This window comes from Sarcophilus harrisii, chromosome 4 (assembly GCF_902635505.1).
Source record: "Sarcophilus harrisii chromosome 4, mSarHar1.11, whole genome shotgun sequence".
NCBI lineage: Eukaryota > Metazoa > Chordata > Mammalia > Dasyuromorphia > Dasyuridae > Sarcophilus > Sarcophilus harrisii.
Window position 1 is genome coordinate 384,939,776 of NC_045429.1, and position 24,562 is coordinate 384,964,337.

General features: G+C 32.0%; 2 protein-coding genes across 10 annotated transcripts in view; both read right to left on the minus strand.

Annotated features, from left to right (window-relative positions):
• Nucleotides 1-1,983, minus strand: part of LOC100929745 (kinesin-like protein KIF28P) — a 36,256-nt gene extending 34,273 nt beyond the window's left edge. Inside the window, exon 1 of the mRNA XM_031968696.1 lies at nucleotides 1,846-1,983. Coding sequence (XP_031824556.1) covers nucleotides 1,846-1,983 — 138 coding nt within the window. The remainder of the gene's footprint in view (nucleotides 1-1,845) is intronic.
• A 2,317-nt stretch (nucleotides 1,984-4,300) lies between these two features.
• AHCTF1 (AT-hook containing transcription factor 1) overlaps nucleotides 4,301-24,562 on the minus strand; it is a 104,535-nt gene continuing 84,273 nt past the window's right edge. For all 9 annotated transcript variants that reach the window (XM_031967000.1, XM_031967003.1, XM_031966995.1 and 6 more), the window contains 8 exons: nucleotides 21,905-22,424; nucleotides 20,865-20,988; nucleotides 16,505-16,608; nucleotides 15,103-15,320; nucleotides 11,609-13,376; nucleotides 8,420-8,553; nucleotides 8,034-8,125; nucleotides 4,301-4,776 (listed from right to left, as the gene is read on the minus strand). In XM_031967000.1, the coding sequence (XP_031822860.1) occupies nucleotides 4,584-4,776; nucleotides 8,034-8,125; nucleotides 8,420-8,553; nucleotides 11,609-13,376; nucleotides 15,103-15,320; nucleotides 16,505-16,608; nucleotides 20,865-20,988; nucleotides 21,905-22,424 (3,153 nt within the window). In that variant the 3' untranslated portion in view covers nucleotides 4,301-4,583. The remainder of the gene's footprint in view (nucleotides 4,777-8,033; nucleotides 8,126-8,419; nucleotides 8,554-11,608; nucleotides 13,377-15,102; nucleotides 15,321-16,504; nucleotides 16,609-20,864; nucleotides 20,989-21,904; nucleotides 22,425-24,562) is intronic.

Genomic DNA, 24,562 nt, shown 5'->3' on the forward strand with positions numbered 1-24,562 from the left:
ATCCTCACATAGCATAAATCTCAGGTTCTTCATCCTTGTCATTCTTTCCTAAATACTCAAATTTACCAAAGTCACCCTTTAATGTGGCATTCAGAAAGAACATATTCCAATTATCTGACCAAAATAGAGGGTTTTCTATCCTGTCTATCAGTCCCAAATCACATTAGATTTACTAGCTACCACATCAAATTATTGGCATTAAGCTTTTAGTCCACTAAAACCATTTATAGAAAAATGATAAACCACTTACACTCATTTTGAACTTTTTTGAATCCCTACTACTCAATTAGTATTAGATTTTATGCTTGCTGTGTCGAGATCTTTTTTGGATCATGGCTCGTCATCCACTGGGTTAGCTATTTTCCACTTAGTTTTTTGTAATCTGTAAGCTTGATAAGCATACTTTTATGTTTACTCCAGCTAGAAAAGCACAAGTTAGTTAGAATGACTCCATTTTCATTCTTGCACCCTAAAGGAATGCCAATTAGAATCTTTGACAAACAGTCATTTAGCATAAGCAAAAAAATCTCAAGCTTTCCTAAGAATTTAACACCTTTATAGACTTTTTTTTTAAACTTTGGACACCTTTTTTTCCCTTAAATTCCTAATTCGTCTAAATTTGCCCCTCTGCCACTTCCATCAACTTCTTTTTAATTTTTCCCCGAGGATAGGGAAGACATGCATCATTCCCTCTTTCACATTACAATCAGACAGCTGTAACGTACCACCTCCTGAAGCCAATGATCACCATATATCCTTAGGTAATCTCTCATCTAAATACTACTTGTACCTGACTGCTTCTTAAATCATTCTGGGTGTTTGTTAATTATAGACATTTATTAAAAATGTTAAATAAGATCAAAACCAGATATTGTTAAGTTATATAATATTTCCAAGATTTGAAAAGGGTTTTAACATTGCATAGATTATATATGAATTGTCCCTATTTTACATGAGGAAAATGAAACTCAGAGATTGTAATTTATTCCATTGACTCACCCCTGTAACTTTGGGCTCTAGTTAATGAGCTTTCACTGTCACATCTCGGGCCCAGGCCACTACTTCTCAGACTTCTCCCTACTCTTTTGATCAAGAGAATCAATATGTACAAAGTAATGGTAAGGGCAAAAACTTGTGTAGTTAGCCTCATCTAACCAATATAATCAAGCCAACTTTCTCCCAAACTTCCTTTTCATACCCATTAAAAAATGGAGAAGGGGTTGGAGTCAGATATTGAGGTAGCAAAATACTAAATGTTTTAATATTTAACATCCACTCCATTTAAATAAGATTTATTGTAGTCCGAAGATTACCTTTAATGACAAGAACTTTTCAATACTACTTTTTTGGGTGTGGAAGGGCAAAATTAATCTTCAATTAGCAAAATCAAAGATGATAATCATCAATCTGCGATTTAGATTCTTAAAATATTTAAAACAGGGATTATCTTCCACCTCTTTTTATATCCTTATACAGCAGTGTCTGGAACATAGCAGGTATTTAAATGTTTACTGATATTGTTATAACTAATTAAACCATTTAAAAATCTGTAAATGAGGTGGAATGGTATACAGCCAACTTAAATAAAGACAAACTACTTTCCAAGTACTGTCTGCCACACATACTATCTGTGTGACTGAACAATCACAGCCTCTCAATGCTGTAGGCAATTCTATACAAGCTGTGAAAATGCACTAGTAGAGGAAGGTTCCTCACTCAGATTTACCTGCATAATAATCAACAATTCACAAACAGAATTTCAAAGCACTTAACATGGCAGTGGGCAGTTTATTGAACTCAGGAGTCAAGAAAGAACTTGGTTTAAGTGATGTCCCACTCACTCACCAACTGCTTGACCTTGTGCCCGTTTCCTTTATCTACAAAATTTGTACAATAGTACAATTGTCCACAGGCTTGCCGAGGATCAAACGTGATAAAATGCTCTCCACCTTTTATTGTTACATAAACATGACTTGTCACCATCTTAACATTTGATTTTCACAACCCAAAGCAATGAAGAAAAAGGCTGATGAACCTTAATCAAAGTTAGACATTACTTGCTTAATTAAGGCACCAAAAGCAAGTCTTCTTAATTCTAAATCCAGTTCTTTTAAAGATGATCCAGAATGGTCAGAGAAATTTAGTACTAGGTAACTTCTTGGTTTAATTGTTTAGAAATACTGTTCCAGTTTTAAGCTTTTTCATTTTTCTAGATTGTTTCTTTGAATGTTGTTACATATCTCAGAGGGATGTTTATCCCTTATGACAAAGGAGTGGGAGGGAAGCAGAGATTAAAACAAAAACAAAAACACAAAAACCACTAACCAACACGTTAAAAAAAAAAAAGTCTAATATGAATGCAACAACATAAAAGAACAACATAAACTGAATGGTGTGAAATTATACTATTTTTGACTTTGAAAAGTGACATTCGTTATTTCTCATAATCAGTTCAAAGGTCCTTTACAATAGGTCAAAGTGATAAGGTATCATATGATTACTGAGAAAACTGGTATTAATAAAACAAAGTGTAGTTTTATACAAAAAAAGCTGTAACAATTTTGATTTTTAATGTACTTACAAAAACAAGTGTTCCAGCTAGATTGAAAATTTGGCAAATTCTCATGTCAAAACATTATTTTCTAAGAATAGTCTTTTAAAATTTTTGGAAAGTATGTTCAACTTTTGCTATTTGTTAAAAGAACAAAAGTTCAAGTTGGTTATTTTAGATGTGTATAATCCATTTCTGGACTGAAAAAAAGTACGGAAAGAAAAATTTTCACTCCACAATTTTATTCCATAAATCCTACTTTTAGCATATGGGAAAGGATATCTTGAAATATTTTCTTAACATTCAAAAAAGTTATCATGACTGACATAAATCCTTTCTTGGTATGTTACTTTTTCTAGTGAAATATATTTAATAGAATCACAAAATTGGAGAGTATCCCAAGCTGTCATATCTGATTCAAACTATATCTGAAAGTAAATCCCTGCCCCCAATATGGATACCTGAAAAATGGTCATTCAGCCTCTGCTTGAAGACTTCCAAGAATAAGGAACCTAATTTTTAATGAAGTTTACCTACCATTAAGTCTAATTGATGCTTCCTGGAATAAACTACTCAGAATGTGTTTAAACAGGTCTAGACCATTTGAATAGTTTAAAGAGAAGTTTAAATTTTAAAGAAGTTTAAAGAGAAAGCAGATTCCTGCTATCAAGTCAAAATCAGTATGAAATTTTTGGTTGGCACAAAGTACTTACCTGATTGGAAGGCCGAACTCAACCTGCAACTTTTACACTGTCCATGCTTGGCGCTTCCATTATATTTTCTTTCTTTTTATGTTATTTAGGAGAAAAGTAATTAGGAAAAGCACTCCTAATTTACACTAACCCAACCTGGTACTAAAATGCCTGCCAACTTTCTACATGATTAATTTTTAATGTAGATAACTATCAATTACCTGCTATAAATTATTTTTAGGCAATCTTCTATAACCCTAGTTTATTCATGAACTTTGGGCCACCACCAATTAAAACTTTATTCAGATACATTCCAGATAGGATTTTAAAAAAGCACTTAAAAAGCACCTGTACTCTCTCGGTTAATCAAATCAACATTTTCTAGCACCTTCTATCATATTTATCAGCACTATTCTACTTCTCCTGAATAAAGGGCTAAAAAATCCTATGCCTCTGCAGCTCCACAAGAACACAGAAAATATAAGCAGAACATAGGGACAATGAAACATTTATATTCCTCAAAATACTTAGCATAATGCTAGGAATAAAATATAGTGTTCAATGAATTGTAATTGTAAAGTGGGGAAAAATTATTTCAAATCTCTGCCACTCCCCCCTCCTTTGTGTTCTTGTGGGAAATGCTATCAGTGAACTAGCTAATTCAGTAAGGATAAATAGATTGTAAATGTTAAAGCATTTGAAAATGCCATATTTAAAGTATGATGAACTAGACATGCCACTATATTTGCCAAGTATATTATTACTTAGGGAATTGAGTATGTTAGATAATAAAAGGCACTCCCTTCCCCCTTCAACACTATTCATACTTTAAAATCAAAAGGTGTATAAATAATTTACTAATGACCTTACTGCTTAATACAATGGCCTCAGTTTCATCCTTAGTGAGTCAGAAAATCAACTTACCCCTAAACTAAACCAATAGTTCAAATCATCCTCATCTAAGTTCACGAATCAAAGAATTATTTTCAGAGCAAATACTATTAGCCCATAAAACCGTAACAGAAATACACAAAAATTTGTTAAAAATTTGACAACATATTGTGAAGTATACAGTTTATTTAACATTCCAATAATAAGCTGTATTTACATATTATATAAATGTATGAAGTCTTAATATAAAATAGAAAAAACTGTATGTGACTGAAGGAATCACACTCCATATGGAGTTACTTTACTTATTGAAGACCATTTATTTATGAAAATTTACAATAATTTATATAAATTATTTTTTTCCAAATTAGATGATTTTTAAGAATCCACACAATTCTGATGACTTTACAAACTGGGGGTATACATTAAAAACTTGAAAAAAAAAAAAATTAAAGCATCTTCCTGCGTAAAACTTGCTTTGGAAAGGAAGACAGTTTCCTTCTGTTCCTTCCATGAGTTTTTTCCGTTGTTTCTGTAGTCCTTCTTGGTTTACTTTTGGGTGCTTCAACTGGGGTTGACAAGGGAGAAATCAGCTTAATTTCCACAGGAGGAGGCGACCAAGAACCTTCTTTTTCTGTGGTTCTGTGAAAAGGAAAAGGAGAAAAATATATTAAGGGGAAAACTTAAAATTTTTTTTGGATTTTTTGCATGGTGATCATTACTGAATATACATTTTGTTTCCTTTATTTTTATTAGTTAATACTATCATATATGCAAAGATTTTCTGATTTTGCAATCTGCAAGCAATTAGCAGTACTTGTTTTGAACCCAGAGCTGAAGGGTGTTTCTTAGAATAGGCCTAACAAATGTCTGATGAGCAAAATTTCATTTATAAATATCTACATACCTTCTGAATATTTCCCATAGATACATAGATTTATGTATTAGAAATATGATCACAGCAAAGTAAACATCTTAGAAAATGGCACCAAGGCCGAAGGGAAAACCTGGTTCCAAAGGTATCAATATGGAGATTTGATATGACCAGATGGCAAGTTGTGTATTACTGAAGCATGGTTCAGGGATATGACAAGAAGGTTAGATGGGCAACAAAGTGAACAGTACTATACTAGGAGTCAGTAAGACCTGAGGTCCAATTTCTGTATCAGATATTTACTAGCTGTGTGATCCTAGGTTAGTCATTTAACTACTTTATGCCTGTTTCCTCATTTGCAAAATCGCTATCATAATAGCATCCCCCACCCCCAGCATAGTGAGGATCAAATGAGACAGGATATAAAGTACTTTACAAATCTTCAAGTGTGACTATAAATGCTAGATATTTATTTCTCAACAGCCTACTGAAATGGCTTTAAAAATTCAGTCATTATACATATGGAAAAAGACACTGCTTGAACAAACCTAAAAGAAACCAGAACTTTAGGACATTTTCCAACTGAAGATTGTGTTTCTTGGGGAAAAAAGTGAAAATCTAACAATTCGCTTTGCTGATGGCATAAATTTAAAAATGAAAGCTTTTGACTAGTATTTTAAGATTACCGATAAGTTCTCATACATGGATCAAAAACAGCACAAATACTGGTTAGATTGTGGCAATTCCTAGAATCCTGCTAAAAGTTATTAAAGAAGGCTTAATAGAAGAAGAAAAATACTTGCTTTAAAACCCAGTACTATGAAGTAGAGTCTACATAATTCATGGATGAATATGCAAACAGAGTCAAAAAGAATACTTTATGGCCACCGATCTTTACACAAGAGTTGCATAGAACTTTGAATGAATTAATGCAGAGCAGAGTTAGCAGAATAAGAAAAACAAGTTTTATAACTACAATATTAATTATAAATGGAAACTCTGAAATTTAGAATTCAACTCTGATCAATGTAATGACCAATAATTACTCCAGAAGCCTGATGATGGTTCCCCCTACCATTTCAAAGACAAGTAGTATACTAAAGAAACAGAATATGATGAAAGCATGGACAAGGAAGTAAAAAGGAAGACAGACAAGGAATTTGCAAATTACCCATAACTTTTATAAACATGCCAAGTCACTAATAAGAGAAATGTAAATTAAGACAATTTTCAAGGTTTCATTTCATTTCACATCCCATCAAATTATAAAAAAATGACTAAAACTGAAGACAGTCAAGACTGATAGACTATGGTACAGCAAATTATGAGCAAATAATTAGTGGATTTGTGTATACATTCAGTCTGTTGTTCTTTTAATGCAGCAACTATACTACTAGATGTATACCCCCAAAGAAGTAAAAAAAAAACAAAAAGCGAAAATCACAGCAGTACTTCCTGAGTTAGCAAAGAGAAATGAAAAATTATTGAAAAACAAAACAAAAATGTATATATCTACAACTCCCTCCCACCATTTACTCTATTTATAATTCATGTATTGTGTTGTAGGCCCTTCCTTTTAACTCTGAATCTATTTCATTCTATTGCCCTTAAATTTTATAGATCAAATTCTATTTACAATTAATGTGTACTTCCCTCCAACATATTCTCCTAAGAGAACAAAGCCAATTTACATTTGTTATCTAGAACAGAATAGGTCTGTTTCTATTGCTCTCCCCAACCTTTAATTACCTACTCCAGGCCCTGATCTTCAGTTCTTCAACTACCTCTTTTTTTAATTTTCCCTTTTTGATTCAATACCAAAATGTGTGCTTTATGACTATTTCTTCCCTGGATCTACCCTATTAAATTGTCTCTTCCTGTACCTGCCCATTTTCTTAATGTGTTTAAAGTACTTGTATACAACATAATGTATGTTTCCAACTGTCCTTTGTATAATTCAGAAAATAGTTGTGTTTTTTAAGAATCTCATTATCCTCATCCCTTCTTTCATTTTTGTATCCTAATGAACTCTTAATGAAATTGTTAATTATTAATAACTAATAAAACTTTATGTTCCTCTCCCTCATTTCTCCTAGCTAATTTTTAAAAATTACTGGTTCTTTTTGTCCTTCTTTGACATTTGAAGCCACTGGAGCCTTGAAGGGACATTTCTTTCTTTTTATTCCATTTAGAAATCAAGTGCTTGACCAGCATTTGAGGCCCATCCAAATGCTCAAAAACCTGCTATTCTATTTGTTTAATTTCAAAGGTTCATTTTGTAAAAGTCTTATACTTAAAATTATTAAGTTCAGTTGTATACATACAGAATAAAAGAGACATGACTCAATAATGGTTCATGTAAAAAAGAAAATCAGGCTAAAAATTCAGTGTGAGTTAGTGGTATACTTATCAAATAAACCAAAGTTTTAAATTATGTACTACATGTACTGTCCAACATAAGTACTGCTCTATTTTTCTCACATTATACAGAATCTGGAGTGTTTTGCTCTGTGGAACTAAAATTTTAAGAGTTAACGAAAATGATAGTGTCTAGTAGGAAAATTAGAACAGTGGAAAATCTCTGAATATGATATATCAACGGGAATTTTTTAATGAGAAAATAGGCATTTTGTGGCCATGATGATATATATAACAGCTTACTCGTTACCCCTTGTACTACTAAGAATATGCTAATACAATAATGCCATATAATCATAATACTAATATTATTATGCCCCTTGAAATAAACACCTACTTTGTACCAGGCACTGCTATATTCTTGGGATTCAAAGAAAAATGAAAGAGTTGCTAGTTCAAATAAATAGCAGAATAAGCATAGAGCTGTTATTTTACATTCTGTAAATAATTATGACATGATAGAAGATGGCTTTCAGGAATTGACATTAGGTTTTGTCAACAAAAAATTCTCATACAGATACCCAGAATTAATTAGAAAGTTTCAGTTCTTACTATAGTCTAATTTTAATGAAAAGAGGGTGTTAGATTGCTGAAAATTTTTCCATACTTGCTTGCTTTTGTTTTTGTTGTCCTGATTCGTTTTACTTTTTGCTTTTCCGTGGTTTCTACTGATTTGGGGTCACTTTCAACTGGTAATTCCTTTGAATTAAAAAATTAAAAAGTGAGCTTAAACCACTGTAAGTACATTTATCACATTATGAAAATTAACAAGAAAAACTAAATGACAATTATTTTTAATATCATTACATTCTCAGCTGTTAGTAATTGCCTGGATTATTTGGCACAAAGGACAAAATTTTCAAATAAAAAGTGAGGCAGCTTTGTGTTTTCAATACACATGTGATTGCCACTTAAAATTGCCATTGGGGACATGCCTCAAAGGGGAAAAAATGTATTTTGAAGGATGAAAATCAGCAACAATATAATTCTTACCAGTTCTTTTACAATCCGTGAAAGTTCAGATGCCTGTTTTCGTGTGGTCCTCAAAGTCGGGGGTGAGAAGACAAACTGAGAGGACAAATCTGAAACTAGGCCTTTCAACTGTACAGTGGTTTCTATTTTTTGAGCTTAAAAAAAAAATCATAAGTACACAGTTAAATTTAAGTGCAAAAAACTATGAATAGAAAAAAAAAAGTTTAGAGCAAATGATGTTATAAAGTTGCAAGCACCTCCATCTATACCTGAAGCTAGCATTTATCCAAAAGTGTATTACATTTTAAATCATTGTCATAAAAGCTGTGTTGGACAGAAGAGTGCAGCAGTGAAAATAATTCCAGGAGGCAGTGTGATACGGTGGAAAGAACACTCACTGTACATGGAGCCAGAGAACCTGGGTTTAAAAACTTGATCTATATTACTAATTATTACCTCCATGATCTGAGACAAATCCCCTGAACTTTCTGGGCCTCAGTCACCTTATCTGTAAAAAGAAGAGTTGGACCAAAGGATTTCCAAGGACCCTATTTCCAAATCTATAGATTTCTTTCCTAAAGTCATTTCCATTTGACTTAACCCTAATTGAGTAAGAGTTTATAATGTTTTAGACAGCTAGAAAGCTGTTTAATGTTCTATTCTGTTATTTTACTCTTCTCTACTCCCTAATCAATAGTATTAATATATTATTCATCCATGTATATTATCTGATTTATGCCTTTATAGGAATAAAACTAGATCAATGTTGTGACATAAAGTTAAAAGTTTAAAACCTTTGTAGCTCACTTTGGACTTTACACTATAATATATAAAGATAAGCAGAAATGATGATGATGTCAACAAAGGGGCTAAGTAAGCAAAAGATATGAATGTGTCTCAAAGAAGCTAAAATCAAGGCTTATCATGGAGAAATCAAAATGGAATAACTGAGAACCAGATCTCTTTTGTACCTATATACAGACATTGTTATTGAAGAATCTGACTTGTTGTCTTTTCCCTTCTATTCATGAAAGAGATCTCCGAGATTAATACAAGTATATTCAGAAGGATGTTCATTTATATACCTGTGAAAGAAAATCCTTAAATATACATCGTGATCATTGTGTATACCCTGAGGTGAGTTTTGACACCACCCCCATGTATTTTGCTTTTAAAAACACTCAGGTTCAAAAACAAAACAAAACAAACATCCACCACAAATAGTAAAATGACAACTCAGGTCTTAGAAGGCCAAATTTTCTTTCTTTTACTAATCTAGTACTCATGACAATAAAAACTGGACATTTATTAAAACCGACAAAACTAGTATGAAACAACAGAGGCTTTTATAGTACAAAATCTGTGTTTTAAAGAATGCAAATAAATAAAACTATTTTACATAAAGCACTTATTTCTGATTTTACATAAACTCTAAGATTTACTTCTATGGTTCTCTTTAACAACTCCCTTCTCTTATTATTTCAAGTTTACTCAAAGGATGTATTTTAGAAATCACATAAAGATGACATTGCCCTATAAAAACATCAACTGTTACTTTTTCCTCTCAATATAAATGAGCTTTGCGCCTGTGCCAAATTTAACAGATATCTTCAACATTTGTTGTCTTTTTGCACCAAAAACCTGGTTTTGCCTTAAATAAAAACTCATTAGCCATTGGATAAAGTATCTGAATTTAATTTACTGACTCAGAATAAGGAAATAAACTAAATTTCATCATAAACATTACTTTGGTAAATCAAAATGCACATAAAAAACATTGGACATTTTTTCTTTAAACATTTCCTAAGTGGAAGCAACTGTACTTTCCATCATACTTTAGCAAGAACAAATTTAGCTAATTACCCTAAAAGCTCTCTTCTACATCCAGTATGGAACATAACTGACATTCAAAAGAGAACTTACATAGTATGTATATGGGGGCCACAGAATTTAAACAATCTGCTTGAAACTTTTTTTTGACTCTCCTATCTGATATACAACGTAGCAAACAATTTAATGGGAAAATTTTTTTTCTATACAAATATAAACACCATATATGTCTTATATAGTATGTGTATCATAGAGCTTAAGATAGTTTCTTTAAACTTTAGGAGTTAAGACTAGGGTCTGAGTAATGTCCTTTAACTCACTAATCATGTATATGTTTTTTCACTATTACATTTTAAATCCAATTTACTACTAGCTAAGGTATTACTAAATTTACTAGCTAAAGTATTTATTATCATAACCTCAGTTTGGATAGTAAATTTATGTCATTTAAATTATAACATACAAAAGGTGACTGTCTACTTTAAAATATTAAGTATCCTTAATAGGATTGGCAATGTTAGAAAAATCAACTTCCAGATACTACTTGATCAAAAACCCAACAAGACTATTATTTTGGGAAGGAAAAACAGTGGTACAACTACCTCTCAAAATTTTAAGTTAGGGGATATAAAAAAGCAAAATTTTTCTAAGCCTAGAAAAGAACATTTTTGGAGGAGTACTGTCATTGGAGAGGTTGAAAGTAGTTCTCAGGAGTTTTGAGACTAGTGTTTTTGAGGAAAAACTAATTATATAACTTAATTAGGGATATAAAGGAAGTAATGAACAAAGCTCAATAACTCACTTTAAGAGATAAGAGAGAATGGGGAAAAAAAGAAAGGTGAGACTAGGGCCATAGAAATTAATCAAGATAGAAAATATGCTGGGTAAGGCATGAAATAATATAATTAGTAAAAAAATTAATAACACCTTGGAAATATATACACAAAACTATTTGTCGAGTTAAAAAAAAAAAAAAACAAACAACAAAAAAACAAAAAACAAAAAACAAAACCAGTTTTGGCTTATGAACAGCCAAAAAAGTAAAGGGAGGAGGGGAGGAAGGGTAGGGACAATTAAAAATATATTTAAAGTCCTTAGTGAAGAAATGTACAGAAAAAGTACCTAGCATAAATCATTTGAGAACACAATAGATAAAAATCCAGTGATTTGAAAAAAGTAACTTTCAATCAGTAGAGAAATAAACCACAAGTACTAAAACTAAATGAAACCAATTTAAAAAAAAGTATAATCATTCTTAAATAATAAATTTTTGTTTTCATATAGTTAAGTCTTAAAACAATCCCATGCATGAAGGCTTATTTTCAGCTTTAGACTCTGAATGGAATTTATTTTGGTCTGATATCAAAAAAAAATGTGTACCTCTTGTCTTCCGTGTAACTTTTGAAACAGGTGAAGAAAATAAAAAAGACTCAGTTTGGGGGTCAGAAAAGTTAGGAAAAATAATTGTCTTGCTGGATCTAGTCCTTGTATTACGAGATGAGTTGGTCAATCCATTATCAGCATGCAGTATTTCTTTGCTTTTGGAGTCTTTGAGTATAATTTCTTCATCTGTGCTTCCTTCTGATATTGAAGGAAGTTTATTTTTTCTCCTTTGATTTTCAGTCACTTTTGTCAACTTTTTCTTAGAACTCAGTGGTGTATTCGGTCCTTCATTTGGTGATAAAGGATTATTTTCTAAAGGTAATTTTCCTAGATTATTATTACCAGTTTTACTTGAGGTAATTCTTGTAGATCTTCTTGGGGTAAGAGGAGTTTGTTTCATCTCAGTACTAATTTCTTGAATATCTTTATCCTCTGATGGATTTACTCTTTTTGGTCTGCCCCTTTTCTTAGGTGTAGCTGGTGTCTTGAACTCTGTTTCAAAAGTCAATTCAGATAAATCAAGTTTAGAGCGCTCTGGAGATAATGAGGTGTTATTCATTCTCCTTCTGCTTCTCCCACTCTGTTGGACAGGGTGCTTCTCTTCATTAGATGCATCATCTTGATTAGGACCAACATTTTCAGAGAGTTCCAAATCAATGCTTCTCAATTTCTTCCTACTTCTGCCAGGACTGACTACTAATTTAGCTTTCTCGTCATTTAATAATTCACTACTTTCTGGCTCCTCTACAGATTTTTTTGTTCTTCTCAAAGTTCTTCTTGTAACAGCAGCTTCTTTACTATAGGGAGTTTCCTCATTTGATGATTCAGAAAGTTGAGACGATTTCATCCTTAATTCTCTCCGGGAAGTTGTGGAGTCTTGTAATTCCTGTTCAATAGCAATTTTTAATGTATCCAGTTTAACATTTTTTTTCCTTCCTCTCCTAGGAGTAACAGAATCCTGGGATATTTTCTGAGAATCTGCTTCAATTTCAGCAAAGGCACTTTCAGATATCTCAGATTTTTCTTTTGTTTTTCTGGTACTTCTTTTTATAGCAGAAAGTTCTAGTATTTCAGGTGTTGGAATGTCTGCAGATTTTTCCTCAGGTATTGATCTGGACTTAAGATTTTTGATGCTCTGTCCTCTTGTTCGTGTTCTGGAAGGTATCATGTCAATGCCTTGGCTATCTAACTCTACTAGACTTGTTTCCTTTTCTGTTTTGGTAGAACGCATTACCTTTTGAGTTATTAAAGGCATGGTTTCAAGGATAGTTTGTTCCACTGCATCTGAAGCAAATTCTTTACTCCTTGTGTCTTTAATGACATCTAGTAAATTTTCAGCAATAGCTACTTTAATTGGTTCTGGCACATAGGGTAATGTCTCCACATCATTTTGGGACTCTTGATCATTTATCCTGACAGATGCCAAACCTTCAACATGCCCATGTTTATCACTGTCATTTTCTTTCTCAGCTGCTGTATTAGCTGACACATCAGATGTGACACAATCTCCTGTTTCAACTTCTCCTTCTTCACCTTCCAATATCAAGGTAAAGTTGCTCTGAGCCACAAAAAGCTCTCCATCCACTTCAGCCATATCACACTCAGCAGAGTCTTTATTATCAGGTAAGCCACAAGTGAACTGTTGTTCAATGGTATCAAAGTTATATTGAAGGTTTAAAGTTCTTGAAGGATACAACTCATTCAATGAAAGAGTCCCAGTCTCTTCTCCTGATGTCATGGTTTCAACTTTTTCATGTTCAATCACCTAAAATATATTAAAATATAAAATCTGTTAAGAAACATTTCCACAAATGAACTCATTTCAAAGACTTAACAAGGGTCTCGGAATCACGCTAACTTTTTAATCACAAACTAGATAATGAGATAAAATATATAAGAGAAACACCTACAAAACACATAAATCATGGGAGTTTGCACTTTTTAGTCAATAAAATTAAATAGGAAAAATTTTGTTTCCGCAGCTGGACAGAGTGTATCCTTTAGAAAAAATAGCTTCAGTTTCTAAAGTTTTATAATAGTTATGAGGAGAATGAAGAGCACTTAAAATACTATTCTACTGAAGGGGGTGGTAAAAGGTAAAGAGTACAGGAAGAGAATCTTAGGGAAAACAAAGTACTTCATTTCATTAATTTAATCAACATTTAATTAAGCTCATACAAACTAGGTTTTGGGAAAAATACAAATAGTAAATAAGACAAGGTCGCTGCCTTCATGGAGCTGTTAGTTTAGTAGTTATACATATACAAGAGACTTTAACATAATATGAACATAAGGGATATAAAGTACTATGTGAGGTCTCAGCAGAGGAAAGAGAAAATATTATTTCCAAATAATCCCCATATGACTTAACAACTATTCATACTTTCTAAATAGAATGATTCCCATAAGGTTGAAGAAGAGTTCACCTACATAAGCTCCCTTGGGCTAGCCTCAATCCTCTTCCCTTTGGCTGGGACTGCATAAACCATGAAATTCCTAAGGCTTTCAAGTTGAGTACCTCTCTTCTAGGGGTTTGGTGGAAGAAGGAATGGTCCTTGCATTTACCTTTTGGTAAGGGAAGGGGAGAAAAAGGAGGAAGTAGAAACAATAGAGATCTCCTGACCAAGTAGGTAGAACATTATTACCCATCACTGAGAACATAGCCAGTTTCCCATTTCCCAAACATTGTTAGAATAGAATGGCAATATTCTTAGAAATAAAATTTCTCTCCCATTCATGCCATCACCACAATTTCATCAGCATTTCAATTTCAACTTGAAGAAATGCGGGTTCAGGTATACTCTCTTTTTGTTAATTAGTATAATATAGCTAAGTGCCATGGATTTGGCTATTCAGGATACCATAAAAGTGAATTGACAAATTTTTAAAAAGAGCTAAAACATCACAAATGCATTAGTTTTTAATAGAACAAAAAAATAAAATAAAAAAGCTTTCATTTGAAATGCTTTATGCCCGCATGTAACTGATGTCACTACTGCCCCTCTGAAAAAAGATTGACTTGATAGGATTCTAAAACCTAAAAATCATAACAAACAAACAAACAAAAACCCTCAAAAGCTTCTTAGTATAAACAAATTCAACTATATCTGGTTGAATACTTTAGTAGAATAAAAATCATTCTGAATTAAAATCATTCTGAATTATTTTCTCTTGTATATAGTCACTGTTTAAGATTATGTCTAAAACTTCAAATATTAATTGGGTACCAAGAAACAAACTTCTTCACAGATGCCGATTTTGTCATTTGACAACCTCTTAATTTTCATAAAACTGAAGGTATAAGAAAATGGTGATTCAATTTTTCTGATCAGTATATATTACTCAAAAGGTATACAGATACAATATATAAAAACAGAAACACACTCCCTCATTAATAGTATATAATAAATTATCAAAACTAAGATGGAAAAAATGGACAGATCCAACTGACCTCATATAGATAGTTCAAAATGTGGGAAACATTTTCTTACATGAATTTCTTGAGATTCACTGTCAGAACTGTCAGAAACTGATGGTTTTTCTTCTGGTAAATTAGCATTTTCTTTCGGTGCATCAACCTCTATTTCATAATCTTCCTTTAAATCTAAGGCTATTTCTTGTTTGAATGTATTTTCAAAGATGTTGGTTGTAGGAATTTCAGAAGTAACAGGCCCAGAACTTTCACTGACATGCAGAACACTCATCACAGCTGAAAGACAGTGATAATCATTAATTATCTAATTTGATGAATATGAAATTGGGAAGAAGAAAATTTATGGTATTCAACTTATTTTTAAAACTTACATAATCCTCAAAAGTAAACTAGTTTTATGAATTCTTTAATGATAAACTATCAACCTATTTTCTATCACTGACATTTCTTCCTAAAAAAAGCATTTAAGTTGAAATGTACTTTGTATTTTTTCTTTCAACTACCACTTTTGATTAAAACATAAATACCTTTCTTAATTCAAACAATAATATGACTTGTGAACTAAGGAACTCAAATGCCTGTCCTTTAACCAGTCATTAACCAGAACTTTTGAAGTTCATTTAACAGGTCACTTTTACCAAATGTATATCCTGATTTAAATAGTATCATGTCACAAAAGGTTTACTCCAGATTGTTTTTTTCCCCTTGGCTAACAAAACAAAAACCTGGCTCATTTTCTTATGCAAAAGAGCGTCCAACTAATAAGAAAGAATATAGTCTTTTGTTCCATGTTTATGTAAATAAACATCAGTGGTACCTCATCATTCTTCATATTACCTTTTTCTTATTCTTAATTTGTTCTCTTTCTCCAAAACTACTGCTGATAGTAGGCACTATCAGTCTTACCCTTGCTATTGGTACTCGATGCAAAAAAGCTTGCTAAATTTCTGTCCTAAGGTTACATTTCACTCTCATAACTATAAAGTCAGTTTCTTAGATTTTTAAAAAATCTGTACAGCCATAAATGACTAGGTGAACAAAGAATGGAATAATTGTCATGGACTAACTTGTGATTAGCAGCTCAGGTAGCTTTGCCAGCTGTGAATTAATGAACTGGCCAGCTCCTTTTTGAATATCATACAGCAGCAATGCCTAAAAGTACCATGCCAAAATATTGTCTACCAAATGCTATAACTAATATTGTGGAAGAAGAGAGAAATGACCAACGACATGGGTGTATATATTCTTCTGGTAAATTTTAATGAGAGTGTATATATTCTTCTTACTTTGCCATCCTTCAACTAAAAAGAGAATGGATAGAAAAAGAGAAAACAAATAGGTACTATTCTTCCCACTCTCCTCTGCTCATTTCTTATCCCAAAGAAAATAAAAGGTTTATTTCCAGACAATACTAGTATCTGACTAAACTTTTAGAGTATTATAAATTGCACAATACATACATTCATTATTTGCTCCTGCTATTCCAACTGTAGTAGTACATATTTCATCAGATAATTGTTTTTCATCCAAAAGTGGCAACTTGGGCTCCTGGGTGAAGATTTCCCTTTTGAAACAGAATCACAGTACTATGTTAAAATGTTCAATACATGTGTTTATGTATTTATGCGGCTTTTGTTAACTCTTATATTTATGATAAAAAAACAAGAACCAAAACATATTAGAGATGCTGAAAGTTTAAATGATCAAAACCTTCATTTAATAAACTGTGGATGCAAAAGATAAAATAATTTCAATTAATATTATTATGAACTGCAGAAGCTATATACATCTTTCTATAACATTTTCCCTCATTCTTATTTTTTTTTACTTCACTATGTGCTTACCAATTATAGTAACATCAGTTGTTCCTGTATTTTCAAATAAAACAACATATTCAATAGTAATAAAAGTAAATTCTTTTTTACTCAATAAATAAGCTTAAGCTACTAGGTGCCATATATTGTGTCAAGTACTGAGAATGCAAGTACAAAAAATGAAATAAAAGGTAATAACATTTTAAAACACCATTACTGAACATGCAAAAAAGTTGACATGCATTAAGGTTTTGATTTAAATTGTTACATATTTATTCAATCCTAGAAATCTATGGCAAATTTCTTGATAGATTCAACAACTGTTTATTAAACACCCTGCACAAAGCACTGTGGGAGTGGGGGGGGGAAAGGATTAGTACATGGTCCCTATTAATAAATATCAGTGGAAAAGGTTTTGGATAGGTAGTCATGAGGACCTAGAAGCAAAATACACTTCTATCAATCTATGCAACTTTTAAAATGAAAGCTAGATATAAAACTTACTCCTAAATCTATGATACTCTGAACATAGTGAGAGGTAAACTTAGAATAACACAAGTCTTAAGGGCTATTCTAAGAGCTGAATTTGAGTTGCAGTTCCATCACTTAACCTTGGATGAGTCGCTCAATCTCAATATTTACATTATTTCAGTACAACAGAGAATACTAGCACCAACCACACCAACATATCATCTTTTTAGATGTTCAATAATAGTATTTTAAAATATTTTTAACTTTTATTCCTGTACCTTCATTTATATTTAAAGTCTCTTTTAACATTAAAGCTCTATATAATCTGGCATATCACTAAGAATGTTGCACTGACCAATGTCATTTTACCTCATTTTATATTATTGCAACATCATGAAAATCCATTTTTATATCACTACACATTTAGTTTATGAAACTTTTCTACAACATTCTGTTTTCTGGGATTCAATTAACAAAATTAGTCAAGGTATTGATGGCAAATAATGCAATGTCATATACACATATGAATGAGATAGATTATCAGAAGTAAAAACAACAACAACATACAATCAGTACTATAAAAGTATCTAGATGGGATGGATTAGAACAGAAGACTGTATTTCTGGGGTAAATGAGAGTGAAGTATGAACAGATCTAGAGGACATTCTAGATTGAGAGAATACTATTACCAAGAACTAAAAGACAGGATTAAAGATGTTGTCCTACCAGGTTAGAGTGGAAGGTTTTCCTTGGGGAATGGTGGGAGATAAGGAAATATAGTAACTGAGGGGCTGAGAGTTGTAAATATTAATCTGAAAAGTTGAGACAGGAGAGAAACATAATACACACACTTTATTTTAAGAAAAGCAATATGGTATCATTATACTAGATGGATCTGAATTACATGCATGGCCATCACAATGTTACTGTAAAAAGCAGATGACCAAGGCCTGGTATAGGCTGGGAGCAGAGATCTTTTGATGATCATATATGATCTTAAATTTAGGGCAGAAAAAGTCAACAAAAGCCAACTAGTCTAAGTCTCTTAAAGAGAAGGAAATTTAGGCCCAGGGAAATATACTGATTTACCCATTGTCAAAATTGTAATAAGAGACAGAGGTGGGAATTGAATAGCAAGTCCTCTAAAAATAATCCATTAATTTTTTTCCTCTACAAACTTCTTTTCTGTTCTGCCTCCTCTGTTCCTTAACTAGGATGAGTTAGACAATGCAAGTTTAGAATGGCGCAATGGATAGAGTGCTGGGATTGAAGACAGGAAGACTCATTCTGAGTTCAAATTTGGCCCTCAGACACTTACTAGCTGTGTGACCTTAAGTTAAGTCACTCGATCCTGTTTGTCTCAGTTTCTTCATCCGTAAAATAAGCAGGAGAAGGGAATAGCAAACCGTTCCAGTATCTCTGCCACAATAACCTCAAATGGGGTAATGAAGAATCAAAGTATAGAAAGAGTGATGGTGCTACAATCAGCAATACTAAATTGCATCTTTGGCTTACTAGGTGTGCTATCTTAAACAAATCAGTTAGCTGATTCTCAAGGAAATATGGAGCACATATTTACTAAGTCATAAATAAATTGCTGATCTACCTAGGAAGAACAAGTTCTCATAATCTTCACCATATGGCATCACAGAGCTTTTGTTATTTATGTATTAAGATCTGAATCTACTGGTTGCTAAAGGGAAATTCCACAGATATTTCCTGTATTAGCATATAAGCAAAGAAAATGAGGAAATCATATAATGGATTTTAAATGATTTATAAACAATTTGGATATAGACTATTAGAACTATCTGCATTAGCTATTTCTTGTCCTTAGCACGAATAAGTGATTCTTCACAATAACAAAGTTTTATAAAACAAAAATCTTTAACAAAAAAGATCTGTTTACCTTGTAATAGCTATGAAAGCAGTTTTTCACTAGCTAATTAGACTTCGTGAATAGTTACTATGGTACAATTTTTTTTAAGTCCAAAAGATTTTAAACTTATTTAATGAGTCACTCAATTCAATACACAATAAAAACAAATTATAGTACCGAGCAGTAAGACAATTTTGATAATCTTGTGCTGTTAACTGTAATGTGTATTTTTGATCTTCAAGTAACAGTTTAGGTCCCACCTCTTCCACAAAGCCTTCCCCAGCTACTCCAATTCATACTGATCTTTCTTCTGTGAACTCCTGAAGCACACAATTGAGCACATTATTATAGATGAGATGAGACTATTTAGTAATGACACTGATTTTTCATGGATGCTTTGGGGAATTAATATCACTACTTTTGGTGTTGTAGGGACTATTATTTTACTTTAATTTCTACAGAGCATCTAGTAAATCTTGTGCTGACTTGTTCTCCCCCCAATATTGCTAAAAGAATGCAAATTCTATGTATTTTGTCCCCTGAAGAATTTATGGGGAGTGAAAGGAGATGTAGTCAGTTTCAGGAATACATATGAATTCTTAATATATCAGCCTGAATCAAAACCAAAACCAAAACACTCCCCCATAAAACCTATCAATTAGAAAATGGAGTTAACAGGTTCCCCTATATAGATGGATAAGCTTATACCTATTCACATATTAGGTTATCCACAGAGAATCTGTTCAACATTTAGTTGAAAAAAATGAAAAGAATTTTAATTTGGAAAGAAGATGAGGATAATTTTGGAGCCTTTACTGAGGGGTTACTGGGAATCAGAGATACAAGGTGGCATGAAATAAATAAATATATAGGAAGAGTAGATAGATCTGGACACTACCCATTTGTTTCCTTAACAAAATAAAGCTACATTTTTTCTAAATTTTTTTGTTTGATCATTCTTATCTTTTGTACTGGCATCATGCTATATACTATAATCTCCACAGTACATTGTATTATACCGGAAGCCACATGAACTTTCTGATTAAAATCAAGAGATAGCAGTGTCCAGTTTGGGAAAGAAAATTGGCAGCCAATAGTGGGAATAAACCTTGTAATGTGATCATGCTTCCTATACTGGTGTACTATTCGGAGAATATATAGTATTCAATAGAACTCAATTGAAGTCCTTCTCAGAGTCAAAGAGAAGAAAGAAGAAATGAAGAGATTAAAAATTATGGACTGCTTTTGGAAAGAAAGCTTTTCCTCCAACTAAGCAAATCTATCTAGAGAAAATTTACTATTATCAAAATGAAGACCTCAAAGATCTAAGTAAAACGTAGTAAAAGCAATCACTGTTTTTGAACAGCCTTTTTATGTTTGTCATCTTATTAAAAAATTTCCCTTCAAATCTTTTAGCGGCTTGATTTCTTTCTTTTTTTTGGGGGGGAGGGGGGGTGGAGGGTGGGGGGAGAAATATTGTGTCAGCTGAGATTAAATAAAACTTGCCTGGGATCACACAGCTAATAAGTGTTAAGTGTCTGAGGCAGCATTTGAATTCAGATCTTCCTGACTCCAGGGGTGTTCTATCCACTGAACCATCTAGCTCTGCCCCTTGGTTTGTTTTTTACAATATTTATTTTTCTCCAAAAAACTTACCTTTCCTGCTCTGATAAGGCACAAGGTGAAGATTCAGAAACTTGAACAAAGCTTGGGGGATTTAATTCTGAAATTTCAGCTACTGAAACTGAGACCAATTTGTTTTCATCCTCTTTCAAAACACCTGTAAATTACAAATGGTTAATAGTTACCTATCTTCCACAACTTATTTATGCTAACAGTTTAGTATAATTTTCTTTGGAAAGACAATATAATATAATCACACAACTATAGATCAGAAATTAGGAAGATATTCATCCTGCTTCTGTTACTAAACTTAAACTTTTGAAAAATCATTTAATCTTTTTGACTTCATTTTCCTCATTTTTAAGATGAACCAATTAAGCTACAGGATAGTAAAGATCCTTTTCTAGCAGGAACTTTCTATGCTTTTATTAAATCAAAATGGAAAATTTTAATTTGCAACTATGATACTATTTCATATTATGTCATTCACATGATTTAATTTTCTAGATACTGAAAATAACCTTAAGTTAAAATTCTACTCCTTTTTTCTTTTAAAAAAGGAAAGTCTTTTAAAAATATAATGAACATAGCATTTAACCTTTCTAATGATTTACTGTAATCAGAATTATAATAATGTTTGGAAGACTGACTTTTCAAATTAAATAATTGTAGACTTTAATTTTTAAGTTATTTTTCTTTTCATCATTTTCCTATCTTTTCCTTTGTTTCAGAGGTAATAAAAGCGCTGTTATTTCTTGTTACTTCAAACAGCTCCTACTTCATTTCCAATTTGCTGCTTTTAATCTACTAGTGAGACTAAGAAGTCATATAATCACATTTGTTAGAACCATGAGATCATAAATACCATATAGTATTTTATGCAAGATGCTATGGTTACATACATCACCAGATTGTGCTTCTTATTCAAATTCTTCAGCAATGGGGAAAAAAAATCATTTTCCCAAATCTATTAATATTATGTTCATGAATGATCAAAGTTTTCTTTAGAACTTGAATTTAATGGGCAAAGATTTCTATATTGTGTAGAGAAGTCAATAGATTAAACAACATACCAATTTGCTCTTCTGTCTCTGAAGATAGTTCTGTTGGCCCAGTACCTTCTTTGTCATCCTCTTCCTTCTGTATTTCCAAATTACCAGTTAAGTTAGCTGAATTGTTTGCTGGCTTAGAAAAAATGAAAATAACATCATCATCATCACCATCATCATCATCATCTTCTTCTTCATCTTCATCATCATCATCATCATCTTCTTCTTCATCATCATCATCATCATCATTATTATCATCATCATCATCATCTTCATCTTCAATGTCATCTGGCAATGGAGCAACCTCATACCCCAAAGTGGTCTGGGGAAAACTGCTGTTCTCGGTAGTCATTTCTATTTTCTCTGTGTTTTCTATGGGTGAATTCTCTGTTAATTCAATCGTCTCTTCTTGATCCTCTTTTTGTCCACTAGGGACCAAAGGTGAAGTCTTATTTTTGCTCGTCAGCCACACAGTCTCTGAATGAACTCCACATTTATGCAAAGGTGAGGGTACAAACAATTTTGCTTTATTGTCTTCTGTAACCTTTTAAATGGAAGAAAAAATTTTTTAAAGGAGTTAAATTTTCAGATAAAATAATGTCAATCAAAGCTACATAAAATTGTCTGATGGTTAGTTAACTTTACTTGGGTATGAGTAATATGGTGCTTCCCCCAATTTGGCCTGTTACTATTCCTACTTTTCTGCCTTCTAAAAATCTTATCTGCCTTGCATTTGCACTTAGGGTTGTTTAAAAAAGCATAATTGCAAAAAACAGAAATTTTAATATTGGAATCTTCCAAAAAGTGAGATGTTTTTGAGTGAGATCAGAAATGATAGCTTATATAATTTAGAAAGATAACCATTGAAAATGTTGGGGGAAAATTTTCTGGATGTACAGAGAAAAGACAGTCTAGTCTCCAAGAAACTTTTTTTAGAAGGAGAGTTGTGTAAAATTTAAGAGTGTTAATAGCCATTTAAAAAAAAACTGCATTTTATAACACGCTGAAAAATTTCTGCACAATCAAAATTAATGCATCAAATCTAATAAGTTGTTCCATGAGAAAGCCTTTTTCCAACAGATAAACAATTCTTGAAAAAACTGCAAGTTATGAATAGCCACTGGGCTTCAGGTTACTAATAAGAGACATTAAAATACAACAACCTTTACACCCAGCAAATTGGCAAAAAGACAAAACACAAAAATAGTTAATGTTGGAGGTGTTGTGAGAAAATAGGAACATTAGTGCACTATTGGTAGAGCTGTGAATCATTTGTGAATATTATCGTGAATATAAATCATGAAAATAAAGTAACTAAAATGTTCCTAATTTTTGCCCAGAGATTTCAGTACTAAGCTTACACCACAAATAGGTTCCCACACATACACCAAATTTATAGCAGCACTTTTTATGATAATAAAAAACTGGAAATAAAGTGCATGGCCCATTAATTGGGGAATGGCTAGCTAAGCAAACTGTGGTACATAAAACTAATGCACTATCATTGTGATGTCAATATGCAGAGGATAGAAAATCCCATTATAAAGGTGGGGAGGCCCATGAGTGTGGTATTTTATCTGTTTTAGACTTTTTGATGTATTAATTGAATATGCTGATTTTTTTCTTTAAAAAAATATTATTTACAAATTTCTAAAACAAATGGGATGATTCTGAGGAGAATAAGGAGAAGAGCACCTACAATTACATTAATAACAACAATAACTACTGAGAGACAATGTGATAGAATGTAGATAGATTGGCACATTCTGACTGAGTGACCCTGGATTCACTCAGTCTCTCAATGCTTTAGGCATTTTATGAGTTGAAAAAACAATTATTTTGATTTGGTAGAATTTTCTCATCAGAGAATTTCCTATGTCAAAAAAAATCACAAGTTTAATCCCTATCAATAAATTATCATGTAAAACCATGAGATTAATGTGAAATTCATATCAATTCTTTTCTCTGCTTATAAAAAAATGCAAAATCATCTTTTCTTCCTACTAGAATAGCACAGAAACCAAGTTCCATTCCTATTTTACCAGGAGCATTACACAGGTCATAAATGTACTTCCTAAGAAAAAAAAAAAGCACCAGGACCAGATGGACTTACAAGTGAATTCTATCAAACATCTAAAGATCAATTAATTTCAATAGTAAATAATTATTTGGAATGATAGGCAAAGGAGTTCTATATTAAATTCCTTTTATTTTTCCTAAAGCAGAAAGAAGAAAACTAGAGTAAGAAAATTATAGACCAATTTCACTAATGAATAAATGCAAAAATGCTGAATAAAAATACTAGCTAGGAGACTACTATAATATATCACACAAAAATTATACATTGTCACCAAGTGAAATTTATACTAGGATTACAGGGCTGGTTCAATATAAGGAAAACCACTAACATAATTGATTTTTATCAATAACAAAAGAAACAAAAATCCTATGATTATATCAATAGATACACAAAAAGCATTTGATTAAATACAATACTTAAAAACATTTGAAAATAAAATAATGGAGGGAGAGAAGACAAAATAATGGAGGGAGAGAAGACAGACAATTAAGTTGGAGGCACTTAGACCATAAATGTAACTTTTACAATAATAAATTTAATAATTTAAATAATAAAAAAGGAAGTCAAATAATCATATATACATTTTTCATTACCACCAGTTT